This window comes from Pristis pectinata, chromosome 1, assembly GCF_009764475.1.
Source record: "Pristis pectinata isolate sPriPec2 chromosome 1, sPriPec2.1.pri, whole genome shotgun sequence".
Classification (NCBI taxonomy): domain Eukaryota; kingdom Metazoa; phylum Chordata; class Chondrichthyes; order Rhinopristiformes; family Pristidae; genus Pristis; species Pristis pectinata.
Window position 1 is genome coordinate 113,662,501 of NC_067405.1, and position 14,879 is coordinate 113,677,379.

At 39.4% G+C, this 14,879-nt stretch overlaps 1 protein-coding gene across 7 annotated transcripts in view; it reads right to left on the bottom strand.

The window, feature by feature from the left end:
• ktn1 (kinectin 1) overlaps positions 1-13,945 on the bottom strand; it is a 91,115-nt gene extending 77,170 nt beyond the window's left edge. For all 7 annotated transcript variants that reach the window (XM_052015717.1, XM_052015708.1, XM_052015674.1 and 4 more), the window contains exons 1-3: positions 13,793-13,945; positions 3,043-3,195; positions 1,058-1,607 (exon numbers count right to left, since the gene is read on the bottom strand). In XM_052015717.1, the coding sequence (XP_051871677.1) occupies positions 1,058-1,580 (523 nt within the window). In that variant the 5' untranslated portion in view covers positions 1,581-1,607; positions 3,043-3,195; positions 13,793-13,945. The remainder of the gene's footprint in view (positions 1-1,057; positions 1,608-3,042; positions 3,196-13,792) is intronic.
• Positions 13,946-14,879: the final 934 nt, after the last annotated feature.

A 14,879-nucleotide genomic window follows, 5' to 3' on the forward strand; every position in this document is an offset into this window, starting at 1 on the left:
ACCTTCCTTCATTGATTGGGGTGTTGAATATAAAAGTCAGGTATGCTATATGCTGCCTTTACTGCCCCATCTACTTGTGTTGCCTGTTTCAGGGAACAATGAACATTCACAGCTACCTTGCCTCCTTTCATTACTTGGCACTGTTTTTAAAAAAAATCTATAGCCGAGATGATTAGCTGTCAGCCCTGCCCAACTTGGTAGCAGAGCTGCCACAATAGCAACCACACAAAAATGAAGTGAAGCAATGCTTCATTAAAATCATTTATGCTAAATACATTTGAATACATCTCAATTATATCCACATGAATAAGTATACCCATTCGACAAAACCAGCTTCTCTCCCCTTTCCACTCTTATTTGTTGCTTCCTTCTCAGTTTGCCTATGATTATCCAGCATCCATTACCACCTTATCTACTAGCAAAATAACAGGTGATTGGTTCTGGAAAATTTCCTCCCTCCTTAATGTAACAATGTCTGGTTAACTACAGGAAATGTAACATTCTGTTCAAGGAGGGTAACCTTTGCACACTTCATACATTTGTATTCACCATAAATGATACAGAAGTCCAGGCATGTTCACATTATACACACTGTTTTTGATGCAGACCCATTTATACACAAGGCCCGAGGGACAGTTAATTTATTGCTGTGGATTATTTCCATTTCTTCATTAACTTACTACTACTCAAACCAAATTATTTTTCTACACTATAACCCAGCTAATAGTCAATAATATCAGATAAAGAGATTGAATAACTAAACACCAAAGCTATCACACCACACTTGAAAGCTTTCTACTTTGATGGGAGGAGACAGGACCGGGAGGTGTAGGGAGGCAAATAATATTAAGGATTTAATTCCAAAATTGCAAAGAGATTCAAATTTAGTGGTAAGACAAAATGCAAACAATCTGTTGATTCATCCTAATTACGTCTCTAAATTTGGTAAAACATGCATCAGAAGATATTTATGTACAAACCACAGCTGTACAGAATATAATGATGAAGAATAAATAAATTTGTGAATGTGTAGCGGGAAACAATGCAATAACCTTACCTGTGTCATTCTTATGCTTTTTTTGTCCAGATTTTCTTTTAAAACTTGACATTTCTGGAGGAGTAGGTTGTTTGGTAACTGGTAGAAGTTCATTTTTTTTTGCAGCATGTTTCAATCCTTCAAAATCCCTACCCAAAGTCTCCTCAGATACATGCCTTGAAGATTTCTTATCTTTCTTCTTCCTTTCTTTTAATCCAGTTGGGATTTCACCCAGAGGTGATGAAATACTAACAGGCGTCTCTTCATCAGGCATCAATACATCCACCAATTCAGAGTCTCGTATTGCACTTTCTGAATCAGATTCGTGCATGTTACCATTGGTGTTGTCTTTCTTCTTATTCTTTTTCTTTTCATTTTTCTTCTTGTCAATTTTTGCCGAAACCGGTTTAGCATCACGTTTTTGTTTTGCAAGTATTTCATCATATGAAGTTTCCTTCATAAACAGCCAGAAGAACAGAAAAATTATGGCAATGACCACTGCTGGGATAATAAGGAGGAGATACTGAGATTCGTAAAACTCCATGGCTGCTTCCTATGTCTATTGTAATATCTAAAAGAAAGAAAAAAAAAAATCACAACAAAAATCAGTGTTCAGGATTTATGGAGTTCTTTGAAACAAAATGAGGTAAAAGATCATTCTGACTCCCATTACTACTTAGATCCTCCACGTGACTAAGCAGTGTGGTTATGCTGCGGTGAAGTAAACATTTGAGAATCGGTAATAAAACAGAAAATGTTGGAAATATTGAGCCGGTTAAACAGCATTTGTAGAGAGTGAAATAGAGTTAACATTTCAGATTGCTAACTATTCACCAGACCGCAAATCATTGACTGTTCTTCTCCTCACAGATGCAGCCAGACCTGCAGAATATTCACAATTATTTTGTTTTTGCTTTAGATTTCCAGCACCTGCTGTTGCTTTTACTTTGATTTGAGAACCAATATTGGGAGCAAAATGCTTTCTCATCCATTTACAGCAAGCAGCATTGAAAATATTGCTTACTCTAGAATCTATTTTGAAATATTTGCTTATCATATTACTACTGGATATGAATTACACTTGCTACATAAAACAGATGAACAAATTTGGAAAAACTGCATCAGTAGTCTTATGTAAAACATAAAATAAACTATTTTATAACCACATTGACATTACGGACATCAAGTAGAATTATATTCTATCCTGCATCATGAATTATTTTACAGGATATATCATTGTACATATTGGTCATATGATCTGTAAACAGTAGTGAAGAAAATGGATTTCTCTCTAGCAGTAGTAAAGTTTGGGTTATATATTTCAGTACAACTTAAGTACAAATCTTATAGTAATTTTTATATCTCTATGTCTTGCGCTGTACTACTGCCACAAAACAACAAATTTCACAACATACATCAGTGATAATAAACCTGATTCTGAATTCATCTTTAAGAATTTCAAACAGCCAGAAGTAATGATTCTGCATGATAAGGAGAGGTACTTAGATGAGATACATTTGCTTTGATTTCATAGCAGCAGTGCAAATGTTTGATTGAACCAAGCAGTGCAAAGTGTGATCAAATAAACTACTAGAAAGCGCAAAGATGACAATGACAATTTCCACAGCATACTCATAATTTACATGAGCATTAAACAAAATACATGTATGATTATAAAAAGCTTGAGTGCTACAGGCATCTCCCATCCCTGGAGATCCTAGGGCAGGTAAGCAAATACTTAGTCAAAGAGAAGATTTTGAAAACAAGTGTCTTTAAGATGGAAAAGAGCTAGACAGAAGGGTGATTTAGGGAGGGAATTCCAGAGGTCAGGACCTTGGCATCTTAAGCTAGCCACTAAAGTTTGGGAGATTAAATTTGCACCAGAATTACAGAACTAGTTATCTCGGAGGATTGTGGGGCTGGAAGAGAGAAACAGAAGTAGAGGGGAAAAGCCTGTAAAGAGATTTGGAAATGATGAGAATTTTAAAAATCAAGGTCTTATCTACCTGGAAGCCAACAAGACAGCATAGGAAGATAGACAAATGGAACTTGATGGGAAGCAGAGTTTCGGATGATCCAAAAATGCTGACTGGGAATGCACTGGAATATTCAAGTCCAAAGATAGCTGGAAACCTGGATGAAGCTTTTCTCCCCCGAATCTGTCAAGGAAAGGGCAGATTTAGGTGACTTTTGTAAGGTGGCAATAGGCAATCATAGTAATGGAGCTCAACTGGTGATAGCTTATAGTTAATTATCTTACCAACTCAGCACCAAATATTACTTTTAGGATTCAGGTCCCATACAAAAATACAGAGTCTAAAATACATACAAGCAGCTTCAAATCTCCAGAAAAATTACTGAAGTCCTATGTTTCTTTTTAACAGGTGTATCATTACCCCAATGTTCCAATGAAACTGATTACAGGTCACCCCTGTTACAGGGGGGTGGAGGGGTTGCAGTATGTTCTAGGAAGATGATTTTCCATAATGCAAAGCCACATCATCTGCACATGCATCAAGGAACACCAGTTGAAAAATGTGTTGATTTATTTACTCCCCGCCCCCTCAAATTCCTCGAGTAGGAATTTTATTCTGTATCTCAAATTTTTTTGGTAGTGATTTGTGAACTCTACAAGGGCTAATTTCTGTAACCCAAATGACTGTAACATGGGGGTCACCTTTAGTGTGCTTTACTTTGATTTCTCAATTGGTTTAGACAGCTGTCACCTTTATAGGATTATACCAATCCAAACTTTGCTTTAATACAAACTAACATGCAGTGGTCAAACAATCCTCTCTGGAATAAGCATGACAAGCAGTTATGACTAGTCAACTAACACTTTAAAAGGAAAAGTTGTAAAAATAGAATTTGCTCTGCTATTTACTTCAACAAGTCTATTTATTGAATACAGTAATCAGAGCTTTTCAAAATGCTCCAAGTCAATGCCTCAAATGTTTTAGCTAAACCCAGTTATTCAAATGACAGATTAAGTAGTGAATTATACTTTAAGTATTTCCCCTCAATGTGCAGATCATACAATAAAAGCAAAAATCTCAAACAGAAAGCATGAATTCACCACTGTCAAATGAATACCTACCATTGAAGTGCTAACAGATATACCCCACTCCTGCTTATATAAATGCTTGATAAGATATACAAAGATATTGCAAATATGAGCAACTATAATTTTTTTTTAACTATTACACCAATACAAAGAGGAGGATGAGACTTGCAAAGTAAGTCTGGAGAAAATATGATAGTCAATCCATTAAAGAGGTAAGGAAACAGGAACTTACTCAGACACTGCCATTTTGAGCCTAAGGAAAGATACAGGAACTGCTGGTATTTTGTTATGATCAGCAAGGGTAGGTCAGCTTTGTTCATCTTGTCTAAAGTAGAACTAATATGTTTGGTAACAAAATTTCTTGCATTACAGATCTGTAGCCTCAGTTAAAATAGCTACTAGTTTACCATATTTTAAATACAGCTTTATCAGCTAACATTTTGAAAATCTCTCTTCCAGGACGGCTAATCTTTCCAAAATAGAGACTTGCTAACTTAAGTAATTAGGGCCAGAGTTTCTTCGTAACTTGCTGTCTTGGGTACCACAAAGGACAAGTTGCACGGTATGCTGAAACCAAGCAATGAAGGAGGATCATCTGTGGAAAAAAAACTAAAGCTGCTTCACCAACTCCACTCAGCTCACCTGGCTCAAAGCCTTTCGTACTTGACCTTTTCAGAGAATCACAGAACACTACAGCACAGAAAACAGGCCATTCAGCTCTTCTAGTCTGTGCCAAAACTGTATCCCGCTAGCCCCATTTACCTGCACCCAGTCCATCACCCTCCAGATCTCTCCCGTCCATGTATCTATCCTATTTATTCTTAAAACAAGAGTGAGCCCGCATTTACCACATCAGATGGCAGCCTGTTCCATACTCGCACCACTCTAAGTGAAGAAGTTCCCCCTCAACTTTCCCCTTTCACCCTAAAGCCATGTCCTCTCGTACTTCTCTCTCCTAATTTAGGTGGAAAGAGCCTACTCGCATTAACTCTGGCTATACCCCTCATAATTTTGTAAACCTCTATCAAATCTCCCCTCATTCTTTTGCGCTCCAAGGAATAAAGTCCTAACCTGTTCAGTCTTTCCCCGTAACTCAACTCCTGAAGACCCGGCAACGTTCTAGTAAATCTCCTCTGCACTCTTTCAATCTTACAAATACCCTTCCTATAGTTAGGTGACCAGAACTGCACACAATACTCCAAATTTGGCCTCACCAATGTCTTATACAACCTCACCATAACATCCCAACTCCTATACTCAATACTTTGATTTATGAATGCCAGGATGCCAAATGCCTTCTTTAAAACCTTGTCTACCTGCGACGCCACTGTCAGGGAATTATGTATCTGAACTCCCAGATCCCTTTGTTCCTTTGCACCCCTCAGTGCCCTACCATTTACTGTGCATGTCCTACCTTGATTTGTCCTTCCAAAATGCAACACCTCACACTTGTCTGCATTAAATTCCATCTGCCATTTTCTGGCCCATTCTTCCAGTTGGTTCAGATCCCTCTGCAAGCTTTGAAAGCCTTCCTCACTGTCCACTACCCCTCCAATCTTAGTATCATCAGCAAACTTGCTGATCCAATTTACCACATTATTATCTAGATCATTGATATAGACAACAAACAACAATGGCCCCAGCACAGATCAAAGGCACACCACTAGTCACAGGCCTCCAGTCTGAGAGACAATCATACACTACCACTCTGTCTTCTCCCACACAGCCAACTTCGAATCCAGTTTACAACCTTTCCATCCATACCTAGTGTCTGAACCTTCTGAACTAAACTCCTATGTGAGACCTTGTCAAAGGCCTTACTAAAGTCCATGTGGACAACATCCACAGCCTTTCCTTCATCTACTTTCTTGGTAACCTCCTCGAAAAACTACAAGATTTGTTAAACATGATCTACCACGCACAAAGCTATGCTGACTATCCCTAATCAGCCCTTGGCTATCCAAATACTTGTATACCCGATCTCTCAGAACACCTTCCAATAATTTACCCACTACTGGTGTCAGGCTCACTGGCCTTCATGGATTTAAGAATTCTCAGCGAGGTGAAACAAAGCTATTTGGGATTTAAAGTATTCCCATATCTGTTCCAAACAGGTTTAAAATAACACTTGATTTAGATTATATAAATTAGAATGCATACTACCTATAACTTAACGTGGCAGAACCTTGTTTACACCACAATTATTCATATTTATTTGATTTCATTACTCAAGGCACCAAACGTAGAGTTTCTTTGCAGAGTTCATTTTGATTTTTTTCTGATTGGGGAGGTGAGTGAAGGGGAGGAAATGGTATGGAGGAGATGAGAATGAGTGGAAGAGCAGGAACAAGAAGAAATCATTAGCAGCACTAAGAGATGGTCTAAGTCAATAAGAGGAGACAAATAGGTTGTCCAGTCATTCTCAACATATAAACACTTTTCCACATTGTTTTTTTTTAAAAATAAAAAAAAACTGGGTGGTGGGAGGGAAAGAGGAGGGGGAAACTCAATTTTGTGACTATTTTCAAAACCATGTTTCCCCTTTTACGCTGTATCAAAAATAACACAAATGGTCAATTTGCAGCAGTGCTGGCTAACCAACAAGATGTGGAGAGGCCATAATCTTGCAGACATTGAGAAAATCGAAAGGGTGTGGTGCATGTTCAGAATGGCATTAGAGGCAAATTGTTAATCCGCCCATTGGAAGGTGTGACTGACCATGTTCAGTAACAAAAATTCCTCGGCACTTCTTTAGACAAATGTATCTTCCATTAGCTCCTTACTAAGCCAGTGCTCAATATACACGTTTTTTTTTGGGTACAGTGCATCTGATCAAATGAACAGCTCGGTCTCCCACCAGACCCAGAAGTATCTTCCCAGCTAGAAGCCCCTGTAACAGCATGACAACATTAAGCTATAAAATTCAGGGAGGGGCCTCAACTGTGCAAAGTAATCTCTGTCAAGAAAGTTGTGGTGTTGCAACAATTTTCATCATTGTCTCAATCTCTGGTCAATAACTGTCTCAATAATCAACTGTCAATCAGCAAATTAACTGAAAGTACCATGGATACTATCCAACTGCACACTGATGCTCAGAAAGGTTCTACCAGGATCATTCAACTCCACACTCTAATTGACCATGTGTCAAATTCTTGAAGCATGTATCAAATTCAAGGAGGCAAGGCGAGAATGATTGCCTTTGACATTAAGATACCATTTAAGAACTTCAGATTCAAGGAACTCCAGTAAAATGCAAGTCAATGGAAATCAAAAGGGAACTCTCCAATGTCTGAAGTCATAACCAACATAAATGAAGATATTGGAGTTCAAATCAGAGCAGTCTCTTCGGTCTGTGTTCAAGCACTGCATGAACCTTCCCTCCAGTTACCCGATTGCTCCACACCATTTCACAACTCCCAGGATAATTGCTTGTTCTGACAAGTTCTGGAAATTGACAAGCAACATTCATGCCATACAAAGGCCAGCCAATAAAAATCAACAACAGAAGCTAACTATCAGTCCTTCACAATCAACAGTTTTGCCATCAATGTATTCTCCACCATCAATTTCCTGTGAATCCCCATTAACCAGAAACTTAATCCTAACCCTCAATGGATGAGATATACAAAGGCTATGGTGACAAGAGAAAGTCTGTGAATGAATAATCCCTAACACATGGCTCATCATCCAATTCCAAAGCCCAACAGCAAGTGATGGAATATTCTGCACTTGCCCAAGGAATCCAGCTACAATAGTTAAGGTGATCAACCTCAAGGAGAAAAGTGCCCACTTCATTGTAACTGCATTACAAGAGGCAATTTCGAAAGCAGTTCCAAACTGTGACCTATACTTCTAAAGAGGAAAAGGAAAAATGATGTTCAGAGCATGTCAATTTTGAGGAAAAGGTGTTGGTTGTCTTGAAAAACATTAAGATGGATAAGTCTCAGGGCCAAATGGGATCCATCTCAGGATACTGAGGAAAGCAAGGGAAGAGATGGGCCTTGACAGAAATAGGAACAGGAAAATAGCCATTGTTGTTCCTTTGTTTGAGGGTGGCAATGGGGACAAACCAACAAGTTACAGCCTCTCATCAATGGCAGGAAAATTATTGAAGATTGTTAGGGACAAGATTATTTGCATTTGGAAAAGCATGGACTTATTGGGGAAATCAGCAAGGCTCTGGGCGAGGGGGGTCCTGTCTCACAAACTTAAGAGTTAAGAGAGTTTTTTTTTGTGAGGAAACGACGACGAAGATGATTGATTAGAGTAGTGGACGTTATCTATATGGACTTTAATAAAGCATTTAACAAGGTCCCTCATGAGATGCTGGCCCAGAAGATTAAGGCACATGGGGTCCAGTGAGTTGCTACGTGGTAATACAAAATTGCCTTGGTCATAGAAGACAGAGGGTAGTGGTAAAGGGGCGTTTTTCTGGCAAGTCCACGGTGATCTGCAAGGGTCAGTGCTGGGACCTCTGTTTGTAGTTTTCACAAAAATTGGTGGAATTGTGGATAACAGGGAAGGTAGTCAATGGATACAGCAGGATATAGATCAGTTGGAAATTTGGATGGAGAAATGGCAGATAGAGTTTAATCCAGACAAGTGTGAGGTCAAGTGCAAGAGGAAATTATACAGAAGCATTGATGCACAGAGGGATCTTCAGGTACAAGTACATAGTTCTCTGAAAGTGACAAAACAAGTGGGTAGGGTAGTAAACATGGTGCACAGCATGCTTGCCTTAATCGGTTGGGACAGTGAGCATAAAAGTTAGAAGCTATGCTGCAGCTGTACAAAACTTTAGTTAGGCCACTTTTGGACTACTGTGCGCAGTTCTGGTTGCCACACTATAGGAAAGATGTGGAAGCTTTGGAGAGGATGTACAAGTGGTTTGCTGGGATGCTGCCTAGATTGGAATGTATTAGCTATAAGGAGAAGTTGGACAACCTTGGATCGTTTTCTCTGGAGTGTCAGAGACTGAGGGATGACCTGATAGAAGTACATTAAATTATGAGAGGCATAGGTAGGGTAGACAGTCAGAGTCTCCCCTCCCCCCCCCCCCCCCCCCCCCCCCCCCAAGGTGGAAATGTCAAATACTATAGGACATAGGTTTAAAGTGAGTGGGGGAAAAGTTTAAAAGGAGACTGGCAGGGCAAGTTTTCATTGTAAGAACACAGTGATTGGTGCCTAGAACACATTGCCAGGCAAAGTGGTAGAAAAAGATACAGCAAACAAGTTTAAGAGGCATTTAGAAAGACCCACAGAAATGCAGGAAATAGAGGGAAACAGACCACATAGAGGTAAAAGGGATTAGTTTAATTTGGCAACATGATCGGTGCAGATATGGTGGGCCTAAGGCCCTGTTCCTGTGCTGGACTTTTCTATATTCTGTGTTCAAAACCTTTGCAACTGTCACTCCCTCTCTAAGACTGAAAGCAATTTAATCCAAACTGAAACCAGGATCTTAAATTGGAACAAACCAAACTATGAAGGCATAACTGGCCAGTTGGCAATGATATATTGGAAAGCTACATTAAAAGAGGTATGACAGTAAATAAGCAATCACCAACTTTAAAGAATTAATACATTGGTTTCATATTATATACATAGGCCAAAAAAATGCAGGAAAGTGGTCCATCCATGGCTATCACGTTAAAGGCGGTATTAGACTCAAGAAAAGGACTTATAATGACGTTAAACCAAAAGCAGCAAGCCTGAAGATGGGCAAGTCATCAGAATTCAGTAAAAGGAGGACCATGGCATTGATAAGGAAAGGAAAGCAGTTAGCATGACGCTATTACAGCGCCAGCGATCGGGGTTCGATTCCCGCTGTCTGTAAGGAGTTTGTACGTTCTCCCGCGTCTGCGTGGGTTTGCTCCGGGAGCTCCGGTTTCCTCCCACATTCCAAAGGCGTACAGGTAGGTTAATTTGGGTTTAAAAAATGGGCAGCGCGGACTCGTTGGGCCGGAAGGGCCTGTTACCATGCTGTAAATAAAATTAAAAACTTTTAAAAAGTCAAAAACTACAGCAGGCAGATGAGAAAACAGAAAGAGGCCATAAAAGCTCCTACAGACATGCAAAAAGGAAATGATTAGCCAAAGTTAATGTACCAGCCTAGAAGTTATATTGGGGAATATGGGAATGCCAGCAAAATTAAACAAATAATTTTTTGTATCTGTTTTCAAGAAAGACAGAAAACCTTGTGGACATTGTGCAAGACCAGTCAGGGGTGAATGAGAAGCTCAATGAAATTAGCATTAGTTAAAAAAAAAACTAGTGAGGAAAAAAATAATGAGATAGGAAGCCAATAAATTCCCAGGACCTGATGACCAGCATTCTAGGGTTTTGAAGGAAGCAGGTATGGAGATTTTAGAAGCACTGGCTACAAGCTTCCAAGATTCCATAGGTCTAGAATGGTTCCTACAGATTGGAAGATAGTAAAGGTAACCCTAATATTTAAGAAAGAAGGGAAAGAGAAGATAGAAGTATATAAGATTAGTCAGCCTGACATCAGTAGGAAGGAAAATACTATTAAGCATGAAGTGGTAACAGGCTTCTTTCACTCAACTATAACAGTAGCCTGGAATAATCTAATGCAGTATGTAAGCAATTGCCACAGTATGCAGCAATCTAATAAAATATGTAATCAATTACAGCAGCATACAATAATGCATTGTTGTAGTAACCAATTATAACAGCATACAACAAACTATCACAATATTAGCTGACTATGCATTTTTTTTCCTGATGCCGCATCTAGCAGAATCAGGATGCGTTTGGATTTGCAGAAGGCCTTTAATGGGATCATGTCAGAGTAACAGTATTGGGAGTAATAAACTGCATAAATTGAGGATTGGTAAAATGGACTGAAAACAGACAGTAGGAGTGGAAATAGATTAATCAGTTCACGTTGGTAAATTTTGACCTGTGGGATGCTGCAGGGATCAGTATTGAACCACAGCTACTCACGATTAGTATCAGTGAGTGGATTAGCTGTAACATATCCAAGTTGCTTATGATTGACAAACTGGGTAGCAGTGCTGGCTGTGACTAGAATACAGGGGCTTCAAAGGATATAGACAAGCTAACTAAAGTGGCAAGAACATGGCAGATTAAATATAACATGGGAAAATGAGAGGTCTTCTACTTTGGTAGAAAAAAAATGGAAAGGCAAAGTTGCTTCCAAAATGGTGAGAGATTGAAAGGTGTTGGTGTTCAAAGGGACCTGGGTCAAGTCCTACATGAATCAAAGTTAATATGTAGATATGTAACTAGGTAGTCAAATGGTATGTTGGCTTTTACTGCAACATGATTTAGGTCCAAGAGTAGATAAGCTTCACTCCACTTAACCAGAATCAAATCAAAGAATTACATCATGGAATCACAGGTACATGTGAAGCTGATGCTTCTCCAAACTGGGCTGTCTAGGGCCTCAAAGTGGTTGACACAAGCACTGAATGTCCTATTCTTGCTTCTATATGCATTTTTAATTTAAGACTCTGTTATTGCTTCGGTAAATATCAGTACAATGTACCACCGCAATGCCTTGTGGGAAAAAAATGATCAAAGCAAGGACACATATGTTTATATAAATACTAAAACAAAAATCCAGGGATATAGGAGGAAAGCATAGAGCTAGCACTAATTACTTGTCTTCTGGAGGTGATAGTGGAATTGTTTGGTACAATTTAATGTTTCACAAGACTGATCACAAGCCAACTGATCATCAACCATATCTTCTGATCTCAGAAACAACCCAGTTTTCCTGCCCTATAAAGATCCATTTACAGATGCCATCTGTTTACTGCCAAATTTCTTCAAATGACTTCAAATTATCTAACTGGCATTATAGGGTTTCAACTCTTGATTTGTTGCATTATTCCTCTTGGCCTCTTAATTGTTAGATCAGCAATAATATCAACTGTCACTTGATAACCAAATACTGCACTGCAGCAACAGAGAGCATATGCATGTCCCATTTTGAAAGGGAAAGGCAGGCACCAAACTCTTGCTTTAACAATATTAATAAATACAACAACAGTTCCACAAACAGTTTGCTTTTCTTCCACAAGCATGAATTGGCATTCAACCTCCTCTTAAATCACCGTGGGTGGATTTGACTAAAGCAATTGGCAATACAAGTTTTTCTGGCCTAGAATTAACTGCGCAATTTAACACTTACTTTTAAATTTTCTTGGAATGCCTTGTATAATTTACAGGAGAAAGAGATAACTAGGCCAAGGATTGCAAACACAATTCAATCCTCATTTTTATCTGAACCAATTTTTTATACTTTTGTGAAGTACCGTATTATCATGGATCATGGAACATGACCATACAAGTTTGTGTGCAATTACTAAAGGGCACTTATAAAACAATTTCTAAAAGGCCACGAAAGATGAAGTGATCAACTTGGTTTGAATGCATCAATCTAATAGCAAAGATCAAGCCATTTTAGAAGATGCAATTTACTTCAGAAATTCCCACTTATGCAGACTAGAAAAACGTCAAGAAGTGTACAAGGAGAGCGAGAACCAATTAAATACGCCTTTAGTCATCCCCACCTTAGCCATATAATGGAGATGACAGATAGCATTAATGTAGAACATATTTGGAACAATAAAATGATCAAAATATTTTTTTTTAAAAACACTGCATTTTTATATAGTAGTTATCCTAATCAATACTTCTCACTAATACCATTGGCAAAGCTTCTCAGAGGATTTAAACAAATCACTATCAAATGAAGGTCACCATTTTTTGGTAACTCAAAACGGGGAGAATAGTTAAATGATTTTTTTATTCAAAATTTAAATATTACATTTTATTTCATGTTATACCATTAATTAGCAAATATTAACGTAGCCAGTGCAGTAAAGGAACCGTCCATAAAATTTGCGTACATGCATCGTTCTTGTTCAAGGGCGTGTCTGGTTTGAAAAAAGGGTTTGACTGACCCACCCACACTACAGTCAAAAGGTGTATTCCTGAAGCCTACCGTAGAAATCAAGAACATGTAATTCAGTTTCTACTATTTGTGATAAATAGTATTCATTTTAACAATTAACGAGAGTGGTAGACTAAAAAAAAGTGGAATTTATAATCATGTATCCTAATACTGTGAGAATGTCATAACACCCGAAACAGGGGACTGCGTGGTTCACCAGATTATTGCTGTGCCATTAAATAATCTATTGCGTGACTGAACTTGACCACAATGGGCGTGGAAAGAAAGCAGAGATAAACGTGTTGGCAAGGCAGGTGGATAATATCGCTACAACTATTCTATGTAATGATACTACAGGACAACACTTTGCCGAGGAGAACCAGGAAAAGCCGGTCCGTTGGAGGAGGCGTTGGGGTTGCGTCCCGGAAACGCTGATACGGGTTTCCTCACAAGCGACCACCCAATCACCTCCCCAACACTCCTCGGTGTCGTCCCCGCCCTTCTCGCCGCTCTCAAAGCCATTTCCCACCCAGGTTAGGTCCTTCGCCCCCACCCCATCAAGCCGCCGAGACAATCGAAGTGAAGGCCAGGCCGCGGCCTCCTGCTGCCCGCTCCAGGTCCTACGCTAAATCACGGCCGCTTCCTCGCACGGCCCCGGTCACCGTTTCGGGGTCGGGGATCAGGTCCTTGGACTCAAACCCACCCAATCGGATTCTGCTGGCTCGCCCGGAGCCCCCCAGTTGCTCACCTCGCAGGCGGAGGAGGGGCCCGGTTGGCTCCCAGCTGCTGTCACCGTTCCCCCGAAGCCAAGGCAGCAGAAGGCGGAGACAGAACGCGCGGTCGCCTGGCTGACGTTCACTTTATTGCAAAATCGGACTGTCCCAGGCTGCAGCCAATCCCGGTGCAGCCACGACGCTTGAGCTTCAACTCTTAAAGGGGGAATGCACACAGCTCCTGCAAGGTCCCCATCTCGAAGCCCTGCCTTCCTTCCTTTGCTTTGACTTCATCACTCCTATTAGAGGTGCCTGTGTATGAGGTTTTGTTTATATATATTTAAAAACGAACATTTAAAATTTCGTACTCACTCTCTCCTCTCGTAAACAGGTTTTCCTAAATAGATGTCACCAACGTTATGGTGGAGCTGTCAGCCTCGTCTCCAAAAGTTAGTAATCAAAAAGTTGGGGGAAAAAAAAACTGGTCCATATATACCTATAGGTATGACATAAAAACCACCTCATGATGGTGTCAAACTGGAGCACCGTACAAAGTAACCTTTTCCGCAGGGTCATAAATTGAAGAACCAAATCCCGAATCCAAAGGACATTCTATGAATGTAAGCAATGAAGGGATTTTTGATCAATTTGAATATTTTAATCAAACATACAAACGAGGTAAAATACAATGTGCCCGATAAATTAAGTGGGCTTAATTATCAATACCTCCCCCCCCCCAAACTAAATCAAAAGCAAAATATTAAATCTTTCCGTGTTCCATATTTAAATTAATCTCACTTGAAATAAATGGCCTGGCTACAAAAGTTCCTAAAATGTTCGGCTAGTTTCTCACGTAGCATTAGTTCATCGAAAAGGAATTGCGCTGAAATTATGATTAACGTTAGGCATTTTCAGTTATTAACCCAAAATATAAATGAGTATATCTGATTTAATAGACTGAGTGAAAAGTTAGTCATACGACCCATTTAAACACAAACGGAGTCCCTGGACACGGTGCTATTTTTAAATTGACCATCGGAAATGTAATTTTATAATCGCAATGATAAAATACAGTGGGGGTGGGTAAACTAGTAGACAGAAGATGTTATCAAGAAAAAGACC